General features: G+C 35.3%; 1 protein-coding gene across 1 annotated transcript in view; it reads right to left on the bottom strand.

The window, feature by feature from the left end:
* The window catches only part of Cdh12 (cadherin 12), a 309,480-nt gene that overhangs the window by 27,103 nt on the left and 259,290 nt on the right, over window positions 1-23,087 (bottom strand). The window contains exons 6-7 of the mRNA XM_050139097.1: window positions 15,392-15,579; window positions 518-771 (exon numbers count right to left, since the gene is read on the bottom strand). Of these exons, the coding sequence (XP_049995054.1) occupies window positions 518-771; window positions 15,392-15,579 (442 nt within the window). The remainder of the gene's footprint in view (window positions 1-517; window positions 772-15,391; window positions 15,580-23,087) is intronic.

Genomic DNA, 23,087 nt, shown 5'->3' with positions numbered 1-23,087 from the left:
GTGGGGTGATCTATTGGGAGCTCACCAAGGCCAGCTGGACTGTGACTGAAAAAGCATGGGATAAAACCGGACTCTCTGATCATGGCGAACAATAAGGACTGATGAGAAGCCAAGGTCAATGGCAAGGGGTTTTGATCCTACTTCATGATCCGGCTTGGTGGGAGCCTAGCCAGTTTGAATGTTCACCTTCCTAGACATGGACGGAGGGGGGAGGTCCCATCACTAATCTTGAGAATCGTTTAAAGTTGTGTTGCTCAGTCCCTTTTATAAATGACGTTTGAGTGATATGTCCAGTATGACCCACTGTAAACAGTATTGCAAGGATTTTTTACTGGTTGTTTCTGTTGGATTTTATAGCAATACTTCTATCCTTATACTAATAAGCATTCATTAAATTTTGTGGCACATGCTCTGCTATTTCTTGGCCTTACCTTCAGTAAGGTAATGTGTTCATTTTCTCCTGCTGACATAGTTAAGTTTTCCTTGTCTAATACCCATTAAAAACTGTTCTTCTTACCTAACAGCACTACTGCCCACATCTAGGTCTTGGGCTGTGACAGCTCCGATGATGGTCCCCACAGGAGTGTCTTCATAAACCTCCATGGTGTAAAGTGGCTTGCTGAACACCGGAGGCTCATCCACATCCAGCACACTAATTTTGACTGTAGCAGTGTCTTTGAAGGGGCCAGCAGAGTGAAAGCGGTGGTCGAGGTGAAGGTTGGAGGCCTCTACTTTGAACGTATATGCCTTCTTCGTTTCAAAATCCAAAGGCTGTAAGAAAAACAAAATGAAGATTTACGTTTACTTAGATCTGGGCAGAATTGGTGAACACTGTTTCTAAGCAATCTGTCAGCTGCTCCCAATTAATTACACTTTCAGCTTCCCTTCTTGAGAAACACGGGGCAGAGGAAACACAAGGTAAATATTTAAGAACACTAAAGATCAATAGCATGTAGAAGTAACCTATAATGTTAATTATGTAAATACACAGAATTGAAAATGTCTACATGTGCACATCAAAGTAGACAGGGCAACTCATGTTTCTCCTAAGCAATCTGCAAATATTAGGGGAAATGCTAGTTTGCTTTTATCCAATACTGACATCTACTGGACAAAAGTAAAGATAGGGGAATTTGGAAAAACAGCAACAATAAAATTGGATTGTCTGACTATTTAGATTCCAGGTGCATGAAGAATGCTAGACACTTGCTTTCCTTTTATTTTTCCACTGGTACCATTTCCTGTTAAAAGTCTTAAATGCACACATATTTTATTAGGAAGAAACTAAAAAAAAATTAAAGTAAGTACTGTGGTAATTAAAGTTGCTTACATCCCAGCATTATATGTAAGATCAATGTGTATTGTACTGCATTGTCAGAACACATCACCAAGCATCACGACCTCGAGAATACTGTTAAATTATAGATGACCTTGAAAGTATTTACCAAAGAAGTCAGTTGTGCATATGCACAAATACAGTTTAGATGGGTCCCACTTGCAAATATCAGTTCTTTCATCTCTATATGACTAAAATCATTGATGTCTAGGAACACTGTGGCACTTAGACACATTTTGGCAGGAGTGGCTGTAGACAAGGAATCTCATTCTGTCACTTAGGCTGGTTCTGAATTAACAATCAAGCAGTCTCAGTTTCCCCAGTGCTGTGATGACAGGTGGGTCTTATCACACTCAGCTTTGTGTTGCATGGGCCGCATAGCATAGCCCATACAAGCCCAAAGGAAAGGTAGTTTCCTGGAGAAAGTAACAAATATCGCTCATGTTGAAGAAAGAAGAAACTGCTACAAACATGAGAATGTTCATCTTGGAAATGTTAGCACAAGACAAGGGAGAAACACATTATCGAAGGTTCTTCGTGAAGAACAAAGAAGTTAGAGAAACAGTTTGAATTCTTAATATTGAAATTTACTTTATAAAAAGGGATTTTCACACTTTTCTTTTAATGGCGTACATGCTGGTGGTACATTATGTATCTTTTACTTTAACATATTCTAGAACAAAGCCATAGTATATACTTAATACATCTAAAGAAGTAAGATTTTCACCATGCGCCATTTGAAAATTCTGAAAGAGAATTATATATAAGATGGGAGGGAGTATATGTTAATTTGAATTAAAAGTTAGTTTTGTAAATGCTCAAAATTCTGGATACATTAAGCAATATAACGTTGAAAATAACAAAAATTAACATTTGTTAATGTCAATCACACAAACACTTATTTTTATTAGCTTAGTTGTGTGTTTTTCCAGAAAGCAGGCAATATCTCCATCACTCATGCTTGCTTCATTTCTGCTCTCAGAGTCAGCATTGTCTTGCAGGCAAGAAAGAAGTACCTTATATACCATAGTGATGGCACAATTTAAGTTTTAAGAAGTGATTAGCATTTTAAAAAGTGCTCCTGGACAGTAAAGAATTACAGATATGCAATAAAGACAAATCCAGATTAGTTAGAGTGTTGGATAAATGTATGTAGACTTGGAAAAGAGAAGAAAAAGAGTATAGAGAGTCATAAAATAACGTTAATGTTTTAAAAAAAGGTTAAAATCTTTAATGAGACAGTATAGACAGTCAGATTAAAAGGAGTAAAAAAAAACAAGCCACCTAAAGATGGACTATATACAAAGAGTCTGGATTATGTATATTATTGTGTTGCCATTGAACTTTTTGACTGTGAATGAGCTAAGTACGTTGTATGAACTGATACTCATGTATATTATTAATGTATCAATCTTCCAAATTTGGGTCTAAAGATATGTTGCTTTGGAAAAGAGGTTCTTCTCTTGTTTCCACAGAAGATGAGAACCTATGGATTGCTTCCACACCAATATGGTTCGATGGAACAAGACCCATGAAAGGTTGCTGCAAAAACCACCACATAGAAAATTCTTTGGGCACCAAACAGCAGCAAGTAGTTCGGTGAGAAATAACTATGCCAATATTCCAAAATATTGTGTATAAATGTTTCTTTACATTTAAAGGAAGATATGCTATAAAGATGAATTTTTGCATTGGTATGGATCTCAGTTTATTGATACACGTTTTATGTCAATCTTGTTATATGTATACGTCTGCTCTTGATAAAGGTATTGTGTTTATGCATGTATAATTAAGAAATCTAGGTTAATAGATAATCATCTATAATAGTTAAGCTTGTAATTATGTTAGTTAGATTTTCTAGATGTATAGAGATATATTTCAGTTAGATAGGTATTCTTCAGAGGCCTTCAGAATATGGCATTTAAAATGTTTAACAACATAAGACTTTTAATGACAGTGAGACACATATGCTCCAGGCAGCACCAATTACTTCAAGAGGAAGATGGGTATCAAAGAGGCTCCTTATGGTGTTGGTTAGCCATTTGGTCAAGAAACTGCTCTTGCCTGGAATGCTTGACTGGATATGCAGGACCCACAGAGAAATAACTGCTGAACTTGCCTAAAGGTGAGATTATCCTTCAGGGTTTGTGTTTCATGAAATACTCTGCAAGACAGTCTGCAGGATACAGAAGAAAGTGACTGAACTGTCTTTGAAATTTCTTGCTTCATGGGAAAGTCTGCTGGATACTTTGGGCCTGTAGGCTGAAGATGAAAACCTCTCCTCACAAAATGCTGCATCTCAGTAAGAGCAGAGAGAATCAGCAGTCAGCCCTTTGATTGCATGTAACCACTCTTTCTTCTTATTACCAGCTTAATTTAGGAATAATGAACTTAATTGGCTAATGATCCCCATAAAGTGCCAGCATTTAAAAGAAGTACAAAATAATCAAAGTTCATTTAGAATTATAGAAAATGAACTATTCGTGATGAAATTGAATTTTGTGAAGCTGAGTGTATTTCATTTTTGCACAATAAATACAAAGTAAATGCAAACCTTCTGACACTACTCACAGCCCATCAGATCTTAAGAATGTTTCTAGATGGTTAAGAAAGTGATTGGGAAAATAGACTGCATGTGACAATGTCCATTCCCCTTAGCTAGAAATATGTCACTTATAGTCAGATTTTCAGGGGGAAAATCACATTGTAAGGAGCTATGCGATAAGCGCTGGCAATTTTACTGAAATGGAATATCTAGTTTTAATATCTCCCTAAATAAAAAAGAAGAATTAGGCCTGGTAGTGAGGCACACCTTTAATCCAAGCACTCTGGAGGCAGAGGCACACAGATCTGTACCTTCAGGCCAGTTTTGGATACAAATTGAGTTGCAAGACAGCCAGAGCAACACAGAGAAATCTTGTCTCTAAATAACAATAAACAAACAAACAAACAAATAAATAAATAAGAATTATGAAAGTTATATTATATAGTGACTTTCTCCTTTTACATTTTTGTTATGTCAATACTATGGAGAGTATTACATTCAGATATTTTTTTCTCAACTTCATTGATTGTAAAAAGTGTTAACCTTTAGGTGAGTTATTCTCCACGTGATTCTAGAGTTCTTGCTTCTACATGATATATGTAGAATTTGATGGATTTCATTATTGGCTTTTTGATGAATTTAAAACTTAGTATCATGAGCATACAGAATGCACCATCATCGTCATCATCATTATTACTCTGTCCCCAAGAATGGCTAGCATCTGTCTTGTGTGATCCAAAACTGAGTGTGGGAATTGCCTTTGAATTTAATGCATATCAACCATCAAGCTATTAAGTGTTAAAGAAAAACAAAGTATACAGTTAGAAGGAAGGTACCTATTCATTTGAAATATGATTGATACTCCAACCTAATTTGTTGATGTTTTCAAAGCAAGTGAAGAAAACAGCCTGGGCTGCCTTCTCATAGGCTACTTATGAGGAAGGATACACGTATTCATATAGTCAGTGACAGAAACGATTGAAATTAAAAATGATTACAGACCAAAATCTAGCGCAAAAATAAATATCAGCACTAAACCACGGGCAAATAAGGTCTGCGGGCAATTGTATGCATGGAAATGGTCCCTAAGGTTCATATCCTGGCAGCAATTCATTATTCCTGTGGAGTCGTACTGAAGAAAGGACATGGTCACTAATATTCTGACCAACAGCCATTATCATTTGCCCATCTTTACATCCTCTTGTCCTTTTGCTCCATATTTTGTGATGAACATGCATCGTTTTTCATCAACACAATAAGGCAATCAATCACTCTCACAAAAATACATCCTGCACCCTGCACTAAGAAGATTTTGCCCTGCACAGTTGAGCAAGTCTTAATAGTCATTGGAATGGTACGTTTTTAAGGAACTCATGATCAGAAGGTGTCATTATCTGAGAAGGAACAGGTCATTTGTGGACAAAGAATTTGAAACAGAGTTTTTAACAGACTAAGGCAGGACAGAAACATATTGGCAACATAATCTTGTAAAGTAAGCTTACTATTCTGCCTAGAAAATAAAGGTAAAGCAATCAGAAAGATGGTTTTGGAAAGAATCAGTTTCAGAGACATAGTTTTAAGCTCAGTAATCTCAATTTTTTGTCTGAAAATAGGAAAAAGAGACTGGGCATATTTCACAATCAGAGTGCAAGTGTTCAAATCAATATTTCAATAAAATGTGATCAAGCACTCAATAATTCAAAAATGTCTCTGTACCAGGTAAGAATGCACCTGTAAGGAAGAAATAGACTGAAACTTGAACATTTGAAGTATAATTCCTCCATATATATATATATATATATATATGTGTGTGTGTGTGTGTGTGTGTGTGTGTACAATGAAAGCCAAATTTTCAAGCAAAATATTTTCTAAATAAATTATGTAATTTAAGAACTACAGTTTTCTTGCAGCTTGTTCAAAAAATCTTAAAACAAAACTATTCATTAGATATTCATTCATTTTTTTTCTATGCAAATGTTTTTACTTGATTACACATTTATTACAATACTGTCAAATATTGGCAGTTTTAATAAATTAACTTAAAATTAAGTGGCACTATTCCAATGACTGCAATTAATGACAATAATATTAAAATCCATCCAGTAGTTGATACAATGCAAACCAAATCAAATACAGAACTGTAAGATCCTCTAGTACTTCTCTGTACAGATTCAGCAAATATTTTCCTAAAAATAACAAAATATCTAATAAAATTCTATATTATTGATTTAGAAACACACATATATATCATTAAATAAAGTATAAATAATTTCTTAACACAGACTTTTTCACATGCTAGAACATCTTTGCTTTTTAAATTTACGATTTCTAGCAAGCTGCATCTGTCTGAAAGAGTTACCGTTCTTCTTTGAACCACATGTTTTCCATTTGTGTAATTAACTTTATTTTTTAATATTTACAAAAATATAGCTAACTTTGCATTTCATGTGATTAAAAATAAAAAAAATCAATATACCAAAAATGAGAACAGTAAGCCAACCTAAAGTACTCCTTTAGCCAATGATAATTTAAAACCTTCTATGTACTGGAGTGATATTTTTGTTTATGCAGCAAAACTACAAATGTGGTGAACTACTTTTGGGGACATAAAACATAATGAAAACAAATATTTTAAAAGCATGTACCATATGCATCATAGGAGATTATAATCCAGCGTTTGCATTTTGGTAATGAAAGAAGTAGGGAAAAGATTAACGAAGACCTTCATCCTGCAGGGCTTTCTTTGTAGAAAGAATGAAGTGTAGAACTGCAATCAGTCTGGTGTCCTGTAATCTTACTTATCTGTGTCTGCTGCATATACCCAAAATGGCATCAGAGACTGTGAAGCCTCTTCTGTACCTTGCTGGGGTTGAATGCCAGAGGACTCACAAAGGACATTCAGAGGGAGCTTCATACACTCACTTCCGGAGCAAAGGATAGAAAAGAGAAGTAAGTGGGACGGCAGGAAGAGAAGCCAATGCAAAGTTAGAAATGAGGAACAAAGTAGACTTAGGTCAAAAGATAGGCTGGATAGTGGAGTGCTAACTGTGATTCGGAAAAAAAAAAAAAAAAAGCTGGCAAAAGTAGGTCCAGTGACTGGAAAGCAGGTTCGCCAGACTCATAGTTAAGGAAGTGTGAAAGAGAAAATAGGAGGAGGAGAATATCTTTTGCATGTATACCTACATTTTATGTGAGGCTTCATATATGCGTGTATATCTGTGTGGAGATGTATGTGCATGCATTTATACCTTATTATGAAGGACTTCTTATTTTATATGAGGTCCATAGGACATGTCTTCCATTATTGCTTTTCATCTTACGCTTTTAGGTAGGTTCTGTCCCTAAAACGGGAACTCATCAATTTACTTAGACTCGACTGTCCTTTGAACACAATGGATCTTCTTGTAACAGCCTCCACAGCATTAGGATTGTAGTCTCATTTCCAAGCTGAATATGGATCTGAACCAAGTTCTTGTGCTTAAATAAAATATCCTTTATCTACTTGCAATAATGTCATATCTCTAACTCCAAACATAAAAATTTCTGTAGAGAGCAGATATGGAATATATTGCTATATCATTTGAATAGTAAGTCAAACTTTAAGAGTTTTAAATATAAGAGATAGCACAGAAATCTGCGTTGAGTATTGCCAATTTTTAAAAAGTTAGAGTTGAGAATGTTTAGATGTCTAGAAAATTGAATTAAGGATTTTATATGTATGTGCAATACATACATTCATAGTGACTGACAAGTATATATAGCATGCGCTGGTTGTCATGTGCCTGTGGAGGTTAGAATAGTGCATTGCATCACCTGGTATTAGAGTTATTGACAATTGTGAACTGCCATAGGGGTGTTAGGCCCCTTGGCAGAGCAGAGGGCACTCTTTAACAAATAGCCATTCCTCCAGTGCCAGTTAAAGTGTTTTTAAAGGAAAACCCAGATACTTTTTAAAAGAGAAACCTAATGTTCATAGACATAAAGATTAAAATATTTTTTTCTTTAGAATAAGACATAGCAAAGTAGATACAAAAGTGATTAGAGAAATAGCAGATGTATGTACAAATTTTGTCATGTTCCAGAGTTTTTCTCCAAACCAACCACATGGTGGTGCTAAACTACCAAATTACCTGACAAGGAATCTAAAGTCTTCAATATTGCTAAAAGGAAGAGGAATTTGGAAAGTTACCGGTTAGACAGCAAATACATTATAGAAAGTTTCCAACAGAACTCATTAACACCTGCCCATTGTTTGCAAAAATAGTAAATAATGAATTTAATAACCTATGCTGGAAATCATTCTGCTTTGAATTTAATGTCTTCTATAGTTTATATAGATGTTAAATAAAACTTAAGCCAGCTAGCGTAACAACTTTAAGATTTTTTGAATTTGTAGAGTTGTTTAAATTATAATAAAGAGTAACATCTTAATTCCTTACTTAACAAAGTTATATTATGACTTATTGGTTGATAAAAGGTATATTATCGAAATAGTACAGAATTATTGGTGAAATTGTGTATGTTACTAAATCAGACTTTCTGTAACACAAATGTTCATTCTACTATTATAATTACACAGACAACAGATGAAACACCAAAAAATATTTCCTTGAATAAGTTTGTAGTTTCTGTTTTGAAAAGTTTTTAACTAAATTAAGTTTTTATTTGTATAGATACTAAAGAAATACACAACTTATTCTCACTTATTAATTATTAATTTTAAAATATAACTCATACAGCTTTTAAACTATCATATTTTCTTACTCAATGTTACCCATCTCTCACTTTTTACACGAGAACAAATTTGATGACATTTTTAGTTTTATTTTGCTAGCATTCCTATAGCTACAGTTCTCAACAATGTTTAAGATGATTTTGATATTTTATTCTTAGCTCAGTACACTATGATATGAAGTGAGTCAGTGTTCTTATTTTTTTCAATATCTTGTGCCTTGAAGAAGTTTTTAAAGTGTCATGGTGTTACTCTGAATTTAAAGTGACAGAGAAATGTCATTCTGTCTGAATCTTCATAAAATGAATAAAAGTTGAGTTTAAAACTAAAATAAATAAGGATGTCTTCCTCCATTCTCCTCAGCTCATATAAACCTGAGCACTGTATTCATCTACCTACATCCCTGCTCCTCCGAGGACAAGAAGGAAATGAAAGTAGTAAATAGGAAGCAAGGGTGAGATAAAAGATAAAACACAAAGGAAATGTTCACTTCACAGCACAGAAAATTCTAAAGCTTAAAGCAGATGCTAGAAAAAGAAAATAATTATAAAAAGCAAAGAACCTCACACTTTATTCCTTAGTTGCATCTCTGAATCTTTTAATTGAAATCTAAAGAAGTTCTTTTAAAAGCACTACATATTCATTTCTCAAATAGAGTTTTGACTTTCTAAATGAATTCGGTGTATGTAAAACTGTGACTGATGAACTTCATTTTTCCCTGGAACCCTTACATTGGGTTTCCATGTTAAAATTGCAAAGGGGGAAATATTTTAACTAATTTTAGAACATAATGTAACCTGAGTTTTGTATAGACTTTTGTTTTCATCTTTATTTTCATCGAATGACTTCTAATAATAATGTCAAAGTGGCCTCCTACTAATATGCTGATTAGATGTTTGAAAATTTGAAATATACATTTGCCAAAGAAGATAGACAATGTCCTTTAAAAATTAATATGATTTGTTGTTGTTGCTGGGTTTTTGTTGTTTGTTTCTGTTTCTGTTTTTAAATAACTAATTGAGACTCCATTGTACCTATACTTTGGTTGAGGGACATTGAAAAAGGGCATCATGAAACTATTAAAAAAAAGTCATCCCTGAGTGAAGCAACCCAGACCCAGGAACACAAGCATGGTATATATTCACTTATAAGTGGATATTAAGTGTAAAGTGTAAAGGATAATTATACTACAGTCCACAGACCTTAAAAGTCTGAGAAACAAGATCGGCTCAAGGGAGAACACATGGATCTTCCAGGGAAGGGGAAAGAGATTATGCAGGTAAATGGGAAGTGGGTAGGAATAGGAAAAGAATGAAATCAGGGAAGGGGTTAGAAGGAAGTAAAGAGAGTATTAAAAGAGGTTATTGGATAGAGAGGAGTTAGTGCCACATTCCACGGCCCCCAACTGCTCTCTGTGCGCTAGAATCCAGTTTGCAAGGTTCGGGCAAGGGGCTGGAGGTTGAGAATACACACACACAGACAGACCCACACACAGACCTTCCAACACTGGTACCAAAAAGCCCTTCTTTAATGGCACCATGGAGGCTTAAATACCCTGCAGTCAATGGCCAACAGGTGAAAATCCCATCCTCTGATCCTCTAAGCTAGGCACAGCTTCTAGTAACTTCATTTAGAAGGCTCTAGACAGGGAAGAGCAGCTGAAGGCCAGGACTCAATTGGTCCCAACAGTTAGGGAAATCTAGTACAATGAAAAACACCCTGAAATCTACAAGGATTACCCTAGAAGAGACCCCTAATAATGGGGGATATGGCACCTGAACTGGCCATCTTCTATAACCAAGCACGGCTTCCAGTGGTGGGACTGGAACATCAACACAGTTGTAAAATTGTTGAACAACAACTTGTCATGCATACAAGACATGTTGGCGTAAATGGTCACTCAAATGCTAAGGAGTGGCCAACTCATGACTGGTCTAACTGGAACTAGAGGCAGGACAGCCCAGAGTCAAAGGATAGAACCAAACACTACTGATCAAAACAAAAAAAAACATAATAATAAAAACTAAAAAAAGAATCAATTAAATTATTCCTAATGATATTCTGCTATTCTCATAGACCAGAGACTAGCCTAAGCCAACAGAGAGGCTTCATTCTGCCGTTAATGAGGCCAGATGCAGGAATCCATAGCAAACATTGGGTGGAGCTTGTAGAGCCCCACTGAGGATGGGGATGAAGGATTTTAGGATCCAAAGGAGTCAGCAATACCACAAGACCATAGAACACAGACAGAATCAAATAACCAGGGCTCATAGAAGTTCACAGAGACTGAAGCAACAATCACGGAACATGCATGGGTCCCAGCTAGGTTCTCTGCGTGTATGAGGAGATGTGTCAAATCTTAATGCAACATCAAAAATAAATAAATAAATAAATAAATAAATAAATAAATAAATAAATAAATAAAAGAGTGGATGTTGATCAAGTTAATTTTGGAAATTTCATAATTTTTTCACCTGTATATTTTCATTATTTAAGAACCCTTAGCAAAGGTTTTAATCAAGAAATGCATCTATGAGTGTGCAGGTATAGAACATCCCTTTCCATACAGTACAACATAATCAATGAGCGATGATACAGCTTGCTCCCTTCAGCTGGAAGTCTTTCTTGACCAATTCTCTAATTTTAAGCTTTCTTGCAACATCTGCTGCATTTTTTATATTAGGTATACTCTTTAGAGTTACTCAAATGAATGATAAAATTTTCCAGGGAAGCTGAGTACCTATAAAAGCGCACTTTTCTCTTAAAAAAAAAATACGGCAGTATCATCATCAGTTCATGCACCTCATGCCTGTAAGCACCCTATTCCAAGCCTACAGCACTTCCGTGGATGATGTCCGTGGTACCATTACTAAGCTATTGCTATCCTTTCTCCTCAGTGACTGGGCTTTGGGCCTATGAAAATGATGTAGTCTAAACCCATGGTTGTTTATCATAATCAGTGTCGGAGTCGTACCCTGCTTATAGGTTTTCCTCCTCCTCTTGGGTCTTCTCTCTTCCCAGCATCCTCTCCTCACTGCCCTGGCATGACTCTTTCTCTTTGTCAGTATTCTTCATCAGAGATTTTGGAAAGATTACTGCTCAGGTTTTCTGGGAACATACATTATCCGAGCATCACAGTGTTAAGCTTGCTTCCTTCAGCTGGAAGTCTTTCTTGACCAATTCTCTAAAAGACTCTATGTGCATATTGACACTTTATAACAATGTATATACTCCCAGCTTTAGTTTACCACTATCAAGTCAGCCCACTTCTCAAAACTGCTAGAGGCTGTACTAAAATGTTTCTATTTCAACTTTATCTTCCAAGTCTTGGGTAAGTCTAGTATTCAGTAGCTGCTCCACAAATGTCTACTGAATTTTACTACCGATGTAGTAAAGTTTATGGTAATGAATTAGATGTAAATAATGATTTTAATGTCAATACAACAAATAATGTTCTATTACAGGAAGAAACAAGAAACATAAAATAAAATGGATGAAAACCAAACAAATACTCTAGAAGAGAAGCAACCAATGGTCATTCACAGATATGATGCCTATGAATCACAATAACCTATAAAGCACAATAACCCTAAATGGTGCAGTAATGGCACATATAACTTGCATGTAACCAATAGCTTACTAATTTAACTTAAGGCCCACTGATCAAGAGGGAAGTCATGCCTGGTACCAGACAGCTAGCCAACTACCCTTAGCTAGTTAAGTCATGGATTTTGGAGGAAGGCTACAACTGCTTCTTTACTAATCCATTATAATCCCTAACCCCATAATACTTTATGCCCACAGAAGAGATTAATTCTCATATCTCACTAAGGAAACTCGTCTTTCAGACAGACAGAGAAAATATAGAAAACCACAAACAACTGAAATGCAGAATTGTAGAGCCCAGTCCTGATGGGTATACCACTCTACAGTTTGTAATACTGTTGAAAGATGGGGAAAACAGTATGCAAAAACCAAAGGAAAATGGAGTTTGATGTTTGATGTGAGTTTGTGTCTCCTAGGAATGTCACAAGCTACAATAATAAAGTCTCATCAATATGAGGGATTAAACACGGATTAGCATGGCAACCATAGATATGCTAAAGCACATTTTTGGATGGGTGGTTTGGGAAAAGTCCAGAGGGCTTCTTCCCAATACAAAGTACTATGGGAATCTGAGAAATGTTTATAGTGGGAGAGTATACCCCACGGAAGAGCAAAACCACAGTGGTTAGCCCTGAAAACATGAGATGGAGTATTTCACTAAACCTGAAGCTTTTCAATTTAGCTATGCTGAATTACCAGTAATTTTCAGGAACTGCAGCCTCATTGCTAGAATTCCAGTATTTTACTGTGTGTGTATGTATGTATGTATGTATGTATGTATGTATGTATGTATATATGTTTGTGGGGTGTATGTTACTCTGTGTATATGTGCATGCATGGGTGTTTTCCTGTATGTTATGCCTTTCTTGTGTTCTTTCTTTGTTTCTTTCTTTTTCATTTTTGTGTGTTAGTTTGTTCTTTTTGTTTTCTTCTTTTGTTTGTCATTTTTATTTCCTTATCTGTTTTCTTAAGGAAAAAGGTGTGGAGACGAAAGTATGAGAGGTTATGAGAATCTAGGATACTGTGGAGGGGAAGGGGTAAGCCCTGATCAGAATATATTGGATGTAAATAATTTTATTTTCAATACAAATTTTTCATAAAATTCTAACATCACTTTAGTACAAGCTGCTATAAAATAAAACACACTCACACACTCCAAACTTATGATAGCTCAAAATGAACTACATCTTTCAAAATGGAAGTGAAATAAATATCCAGAGGAGAAAACATCAAATCTTAAAGCTAAATGTCCATCAACTGTAGCTTATAATGTAACTTTATAGACTTCAGAGCTCAGGCAGTCTCATCCCTCTATTCTTACACTTGCAGCTCACACAACACTATCTTAGCCAGAGGCTTGGTCCACTGCAACCCAGCTTGATGAATCATCTATGTCCTGACAGCTCTTGTTTTGATGCCTCCACCAGTTGAGACTTTACCTTCACAGCCATAGTCAGGAGCTTTTTAGTGCCTTTGTTAACTAGTTTTATGTCATTTTGAGCAAAGATAGTTAACTGAAATAAAGGAACCTCAATTGAGAAAATGCCTCCATAGTATCCAGCTGTAGGCCACTTCCTCAATTAGTGATTGATGGGAAAGGAGGCCAGCCTTTGCTGAGTGGTGCCATCCCTCAGCTGGTGGTTCTAACTTCTGTAAGATAACAGGCTGAGCAAGCCATCATAAATAAGCCAGGCAGCTTATTATTACCCTCCATGGCTTCTGTATTAACTTCTGTCTGTTTGAGTTCCTGTCCTGATTTCCTTTAATGATGAACAGTGTTGTGGAAGTATAAACTAATTGAATTCTTTCCTCTCCAACTTGCTTTTGATCATGGTGTTTCATTACCATAATAGAAACCCAAAGACAGTGCTTTTCTATGGGTACTTGTTAGAAGTGGAACTTTGTTCCACAGTTCCTAGCTTTATCTGCTCTCTGTATAACCCCCTTTTGTCTTAGTTAGGAGTTTTATTGTTGTGGAGAGACACCATGAGCATGGCAACTCTTAGAAAGAAATCGTCTAATTGTGGTAGCTTGATTCTGGTTTCACAGACTCGGTCCATTATCATCATGATGGGGAGTATGGAATCATGCAGGCAGATCCAGAAATTAACCTAATCTATGAAACATCTAATTAGGAATGGGTTCCCATGTGATTCTATATTCTGTCAAGTTTGCAAAACTAAACCTCACACTCTGTCAGCATCCTTTCCCCTAAGTATTCTGCTGTATGGCATCTCTGTTAGCCATTCTGTCTCTGCCTCCCTGCACCTTCTCCAGTTCTCTGGTACTTCCTTTCCCAACTCCCGTTCTGTTTATCTTTCTTTAAAACATTTTTCTTTCTTCTTTCTTTCTTTCTTTCTTTCTTTCTTTCTTTCTTTCTTTCTTTCTTTCAGATTTTTGTCTCTTCCCCGCCACCCCCTCCCATTTCCCTTCCCCTTCCCCAATCAAGTCCCCCTCCCTTGTCAACCCAAAGAGCAATCACCTTACTAGACCTGGATGGAGGTGGGTGGTCCTTGGACTTCCCACAGGGCAGGGAACCCTGAACATTTTACTTTTTACATAATTATTTAAAAATCTCCTCATCACTTTCTTGCTACTTTCACTAAATCATTTGTTACATTCATCTTCATTTAGAACTTTAGAAAAATGGGCAGAATAAAGTCAAATTCCTGATAAAATACTACACAAATCACTCTGTGTCCAATCAGACACAGCTCATTTTCCCCAAAGAAACCTCATAAGCCAGATCTTAGCTGCCCATGCTTATGTCAATTCTTCTCCTTCAAGCTTTGACTAGAGTCACAATATAATAGCAGTCAATGGCTTTTCTGTCCTCAAGCTGGTAGTCTTTTAAGGTAACATTAACAATTATGCATAATGCAAATTACATATGTGCTTCTTTAAGTAGTTACAGTTTGATCATTTCAACTATGTTAGTGTAAGCAATTTTCTCTATAACTTATTTAAAAATTGATCTTAACATTTAAAACGTTACTTGACCAAACAAAGAGGTCTCAATGCTCTACTGAAGATGTACATCTATAAACGTAGATATACATTGTGTGAGCTTATATTTCATAAGCATTTCTAGTTGTAGAAAAGTAGCTATTAGTTTCCCTGCTTCTGTTTTTTATTTATAGTTTGTCAACATTCCGAAAACTCGTCTATATACCTTTTTCAATTTGATGATTCCTTCTTGTGTATCTTCATCTGTGACAATGTCAAACAAATTTCCCCCATCTCCTGGAACAATGTTGTATTCAATTTCTGCGTTTTTTCCAAAATCAGGATCTACTGCCCTTATCCGTCCAATCGCTGAACCAATAGGAGAAGACTCGGGGACTTTCAGGTGGAAGATGCCTAAAAAGAGACACATAATTTGCACAGGCATAGGAATCTGGTTGCTCTGTTTTAAAATATAGGTATCAATAGTAAATAACTGATAGCTTTATAAATCAAATTCAAACATAATTGATAGCTAAAGACTATAATTATATGTAATTGCTTCACTATTTATTTCAGAAGGTCCTGATGTAACATTTTAACTGAGCATCGTCAGTAAGGAGCATGATAAATCACAACTACTTTGAGAAAATATTCAAATGCCAATTGTATCTAAGTGGATTAATTATTAAACATGATCTTAGAAGCATTCCCAATCAGTATCAAAAAGATTAATCAATCCCAATAAAATAAAGTAGGATGCAAAACACAGAGAAACCCTAGATAAACACAACATAGATTAGATAAGTTGGATAGGTACTAATTATCTATATTTAGATATTTTATTGCTTTAGTGTTCTTTTTAAAAGAATAATATATTCAATAATTTTATGTCAAGCAAAAATATTCTTTTATGAGCTATATATAGTCCCAAAATTTCATTTCGAGGCAAAGCTAAATATAAAATGCCGTAGTTTAATTTCAATACATTTTAAAATGAATTAATTTGGAACATTAGCAAACACTTCAATATATTATTTTAATCAAGATTTAAATTTGATACTTCAATTACTTTTAGTATTAAAAAATGGAAAATTAAACAATGGTAATTTCTACCACCAGGTGGAGCAATACTATTACTGAGAAATTGACATTGAAACAGAAACTATTATAAGACTTATAATGAAGTGTAAGACTGAAAAATAGTATTATAAATATAAATTTTGACACATTAAAAGTTCTGGGATTTCAAATAAAAGTATGTAACTAATACAGCACACAATTATCTTACAGGTTTGGAATTGCGTCAAAGCCCAGATTAGTGTTTTAGTCTATGTTCTGTTGTTACAGTAAGGAAAGGACAAAAATGGAAGGAGAAAATCAAACACAAGAGACAAAGTCTTCATTTGTTACTAACATTCCAGGTTCAAATGTCATTAATGGGCTTTGAACAGCTCTTTTCCACTATGGAAGTATCACTGTTATGGATTGTATTTTCAATTTCTTGTTGCATCAGTTAAAGTTAAGATAGAAAGATAATCAGCATGTTTCTTGTACAATGACATTTCTTTAAAAAATCATCTATTAGGACATATAAAAGAACATTGTTGAATTTCAGTTACTTTCTTTTTTACTCATTATGTGTAAATGTGTACAAACTTTCAAGTTTTTGTGAACTTAAAGAACTTGGTCATTTTCTCAGACAAGATGTCTGTCCTGCCTTTTTAAGATATGTTTGTATCCAGTGAACATTTCTGCAATAGAATATATATTTGACTTCAAATGCTTAAACATCCACCTACTGTCAAATAAATTTCTGCTTCATACATTGTTATTTATTTCTCAAACTGCAAAAGCTTATAAAAGAGTTTGAAATTAAGGCAAGTTGGAAAACAAGAAAATAAAAAACAAAATGGAAAACCAAAACAACAACAAAAAACATCCACTTGGCAGATGGCCATGTTTTCCATTGTGTCTTTGCAGATCAGGATAAAAGTAGACATTCAAGTACAGTAGGATTTTTGTAGAAAAAAGTTATGTACCAGAGGTCTACCAAACTTGGGTCTCCTACTTTGTCGATGAAAATGAGGCCATGACCACTACTAGATATGGCTAAGAAAAAGAAATGGTTTGTTGTAAGTAGGAAGGAAAGAGTAGCTGAAGACATCTGGAAGAGTCCTGACTTACCTGAACCAAGAGAGGAGAAGAGGTAAGAGGGGAGAGAAAAGAAGAGACAGAGGGATTGGCAAGCTTACCAAGAAAGGAAACGTGGACCAAGAGGAAAAGAGGCCAAACGAGTGTGTAGTCAAAATGACGGAATAATTATAGGATCAGAAACTGGGAGAAGAGAATAGAAGTCTGTTCCCTGGACTGGAGATGTTTAGTGTAGGGGATAGGTGCTTAGAGAAGCCATAGGTACTGGGTGATGCTGGGAGGGCTGACCAGAGTCCATTTTGATATGTTAAATAGGGACCTCACTTGGTCATTTAGTCATTTGCCCTGGATTGCCTTTAAATTCAAAAAAGAAAATCTATCTATCTATCTATCTATCTATCTATCTATCTATCTATCTATCTATCTATCTTTCTTTCTTTCTTTCTTTCTTTCTTTCTTTCTCTCTTTCGTCCTTTCCTTCCCCCCCCCCTCTCTCTCTCTCTCTCTCTCTCTCTCTCTCTTTCTCCCTCTTGTTCTTCCTTTCCTTCTTTCTTTTTTTCATTTTGTTGATTCTCTGTGGATTTCACATCATGCATGCTGATCCCACTCATCTCCTGTCCCATGGCTTATGTAGTCTACTCTTGCAACCTCCCCCCCCCACACAAAGTAAAACAAAATTTAAAAATAAGACCAAATAAAAATCCCAACTCTTTCTTAAATTTTAGCTTTCACCAAAGTCTTACTGGGAAATGCCTAAGATAATATTAATTACAAATTACTTGAAGTTTTCATTGATTTGACAAGATGGTACAAGGCATAGCTATTTAAGGCACACTAAGTTAACTTCCCATAGACAAAATGCAAAGCAAAGGGTCAAGCACGGAGTATGGTTCATTTTCTTCCTTTCATTTTGAATATCAAATTGAAATATCAGCAGTATTTATATCATGTGTGTGCCCGAGTAGTTATAATTGACATAAAATTCTGAAGCTACATCACATCCCATGAACTGGTGGATGAGCAGATGTAGTACAATCACATGGCCCATCAGTAGTACTGGGAATATTCTTGAGGATTTCCTGACAAGACAAAAAGATGGAGGTCTGTCCTGAACAACCCACTGTAAATCCTCCTCTGTTCAGGCATAGAAAAATTATTGCTAAATGTACCAAGGAAGTGGCTGGCAATCAATGCGAGAGACACAGGAATCTGTAGATTTCACTGGAGACAGTGGGAAACAATGAGGGCACAGTGGGGGTGCAGCTGCTGGAGGGAGGGGCAATGTACAGATGTGTTGAGTCAAAGGCCGTGGAATATTTCTGCTTACACTTTAGCATCTGTTCACGGAGAACAATTTCTAATTATAGATTAAGTTCATAGTGTAGCGTTTGATGGCAAAACTTAAAATCATTGTCAAAGTAACTATCAAGGAGAAATAACATAGTCTGATGTCATCTCTAGGGGATTATAGTTAGTGAAGTTGTATTGTCAGAATTAAGACTTCCCAGTGTGCTTGCGTGGGGGCATCTTAAATTCTGAAAGGTAATCTAAAGGCCATCGGGAAACTCAGACTAGAGATGAAATGGCCTCCTTTTCAAGGCAATCTGCTGAGATATGAATTTCCTGTTTTATAGAAGAGCATTTTATGAGGCCAATAACAGAAAATGTGAAGACAGCTATTCTTTGTAGCACTTTATCAATATAAGCTATGTTGTGAGAGAAGTTCTTTCTGAAGACTGTCAACACATATGTCCAGAAGTCGATTATTCTCTAATGGCACTGGAAAACTTGTGATAAATTGGATTCTTCTCATTTTTCAACAGTGATTGACTTGATACTAAGAACTCAGTAGGCATCCTTCAGAATTAAGATATAATCAAAGGAAAGCAGTGTTTCGTGAATTCAATGTTCTTGCCCTGAACTTTTAGAGTGCCTGTAAAACACAAAGGCACAGGGCAGTGTTTTTTCTGATCCTTGCATTTCAGGCATACACTTTTATTGACATGGCAGACATCTGTGTTCATCATGACTAGTATATTATAAAATAAAAAAAATATAACATATGTTGTGATAAAATCTACTGAATGTGGGGGAAATCAGTGAAACTATGTGCTTGTCATGTAAGGTTGTTTAGGTTTCCTCCATTTATTTATTTTCCAATGACTTGGCATTTTATCATTGCTAGAATCTAAACAGCAATACAGCTGAGGTCATTCAGATTCATTTAAAACTCTGAAGTTATGCACAACCGTGCCAAAGCTAAATCAGCACGACGTACAGTGAAATTACATTGCCATCATTTCTAGTTGCCTCATTTTGATGCATATAAAGCATCGGAATGGTGCTACCTGTACAACACAGATTAAGAAATGAAAGCAGGGACAAGGAATTGTTCTCCAAGTCTGTCAAATATATGCTCTCATTTTTATCAAATATACATATTATGCCTAACAAAATCACCATTTCCCAAGAAGCAGAGAAAATTGTATGCAGGAGATTATGTGGAATTTCAGTGATCGATTCTGTAATTTCTTACAGACAATGTTTTGTGTTATTTCCACTGCAGTAAACATAGCTGCTGCTATAGGTTCATTCGCATTCTTTTAGTGACTTTGCCATACAAAAAATCATCGCTTGATTATATTTGGAGAATTACCACTTATTTTTTAGGGAGAGGGAAAGAGAAGTCAGAATCTATTGCCACCCAAAACCAAAGCTCTAAAATATAATTTCTTTTATTATTTTCTTCCCAAAAAACTAAGAAGAATAAGTGAAGAAAACTATATATATATGCACATATATACATACATATATGTGTGTGTATGCATGCATAATTAACAAAAATATATACCTTGAATAATTATGTGATTTATAAAGCCTCTAAGAAGAAACTGCACAGATGAATTATAAAATACCATAATAACATTTGGCAAAATGAAAATAAAAATTGAATAATCCAGTACATATTCTTTTGAAACACAGCATATTTATTAAAAAAAATCAGGAATTCAGAGTTCAACTGTACTTAGAAGTGAGCCATCCTTGTACCCGGGAATTTGAAGCAATCCAAAACAATATAAATCAAATCAAATCAAATGCTAAGAGGGAGATTTATGTGTCTGGGACTAAGCAAAGTGCTTCTTTAGAAAGGAAAGGCTTCATATTCAGTCCCTAGGAACATAAAAATGTAACAAAAGTAAATTCAAATCAATTGTAAGTATTAGAATATTGGCAATACTGGAAAACTTAAAATAATTATTTTCAGATTGATTAGAACACTGGTAATTTTGAGTTACCAAAAACATAGTAAAATATTACATTTGAGAATGAAATTTAGGAACCACTTAACTACTAAACCTGTGATTAAGTGATTGGATTTAGACATTGATCCAGTGATAATCCTCCATTGTCTCTGTGACTTACTATCTAATTTTATACAAACAGAAAATGTAGACAAACAAAAAGTTGCTTTTTCTGTTTTTCTTCTATCTTTATGCCAAAAGGCTAAAAGCTACAAGAAACCGTCTATGAAGACCTAATAAATTATGATAGGAATTATGAAAGTCAGTTTTTATCTAACAGAAAACAAACTAGTATATTTATGGAGAATTATCAGATTTCTTTATTGTTACACTGATGGCATTTATGGCCTAGCTGCAAACGTAAGGAAGCGGTTTCATTCCACAGCACTAAAGTGACATGTAACCTCTAAGGAGAGTTGAAAATTCAATTCCATGTTTATGATATGTAGACGGAAAACACGAGCTGGGTCCTTGTGGCATTGAGCTTGTGTGCTCAGCTAGTGGGACACATTCCACAATGAACCAGACGACAGTTTGATAAGTTCGTAATTTCCTGCCTCACTGTTTTCTCCTCACACCCCCTGTGACCTGTCAATCCTGCCATCAGAAGGCCTTTACACATATTGACGTCTCCACAGCCCTCTTCATGTTCCTTGATTCCCAACTAAAAATGGGGCTTATCATTTCAATACATGTTATTCACTAATTTACATATTTTAATGTTCCCTTTGTTAATGTAATTTGACCAAAGCCTCCTTTAGTTAATGATGACTTTAGAGAATGCAAGAATTGGCTGGCAGAGCAAACTCCAAGGAGTAGCCTGGTACCACATATGCTGGGACCATTACATTTTAAACGCATCATCAATATTGCTTGAAAATATGCAGATTTTAATGCGAACTAATGGTCATTCTTTGACTTCTGTTTTTATCTTCTTATAACACTGTTTTCCTTATTAGTTTTACTGCTTAATCAAATGGTGGATTTGAGTGGACTTCAAATACAAACAAATAATAGTAGTTTCAGCCTCCCCACCCTTCCAATGCTGCCACATTAGTGATCAGAAGTTCAACAGGCACGTAGTGTGTCATGTCTTTCTTTAGGGTCCGATCACTACTTCAATTTTTTTTTTTTTTTTTTTTTTTTAGGGATTCTATGCTTTGTTTCTCCTCGGATAAAGCCAATGCTGAAATAAAATATCAACTATAACATAAATGACGCTACTTTAATTATAAGCATCTCTAATACCCAGTTTACCTTTATTAATTAGTAATGCCTTTAACATTTTATTAATTAGCGCACCAACTGTTTTAGAATTAGAACCACTCCTCCCCTGTCTGTAAGACAACCAGGACCTGCAGCAGGTGGGAAATTAAATATACAAAACGCGGCAATCCTTTCTCTGTCAAGTTTTTGGTTACCATCATTTTGCCTGGCGTATTTCCACACTCTCACATGGGGCAGCTAAGCCACAGGATGGATTGCACAGCTTTAATCCTCTCCCGTTCATTGTTCCTGTTGGCATGGGGGTTCCTGACAGACGTTCCTCCCACAGTCTTCAACACAGAAACATTGCCTGTGTACTGATGGCACAGTACCCTCAGCATCCAGATTCTTCACTGGTCCACTCACATCCATGTCTTGTTTCAGGAGATTTCTCTGGCAGATCTTTGCATGACTCTGGCTTTATTTCCCTTTTGCAAACACATTCTTTACTTCCCTGTTGACGTGTAATTAGTTTTTCTAATAAATTGTATTCCTTCCCCTCTCCTTCCTTTCCCAGGACATTTTAACTTTTCTAAACACAAGGCAAATATTGTCATGAAATCTCCAATCATTGTCATGAAAAGAAAATTGGGCATTATTATTAGCTCGGGGCAAGCAGAAGGCTCTCCACCAAACCTAGCGAGGAAAGGTAATTTTCCACTTCTTTATGAGATGACAATGCTGCTTCCCTCTCCCCAAAAGTTCCTCTGGGCAAAATTTTCCTATCATCCCTGACTGTATAAAATGATGTTTTAATAACCATTAAATACAAGGTTTTGACTGATGACTTCAAATATTTTTTTTAAAAAATGTGTTTTTACTAAAATTTCTGAAATTTCATCTTGCCATGAAATATCCATCTAATTCTAGTATCAGCATTGAACTACCCAAATTCATTTCTCATTATATCTTTTTGGGATGATTAGAAAAAGTGGGCAGCACAGAAATAAGTAAAAATATTTCAGTGTAATTGTTCTGAGTTATTCTTATGAGCATGATTCATTAAACTAACCATAAACTACCTGACAGTCAAGACCAGAAACCTCAGACTGTACTTAGACTCTTACTTTAGTCTATTTCCTTACTCTTTTATCTTCTTCCTCAATGTTTTTATATTTTGGATCCACCTTATATGCATTTTCTGAGATTTATATTTAAAACTATTATCATCTGTATATATATATATATATATATATATATCAG

Source organism: Alexandromys fortis, unplaced genomic scaffold, assembly GCF_014885135.2.
Source record: "Alexandromys fortis isolate MF-2015 unplaced genomic scaffold, M_Fortis_MF-2015_v1.1 scaffold_37, whole genome shotgun sequence".
NCBI lineage: Eukaryota > Metazoa > Chordata > Mammalia > Rodentia > Cricetidae > Alexandromys > Alexandromys fortis.
This window is presented reverse-complemented; position numbering and strand designations above follow the sequence as displayed.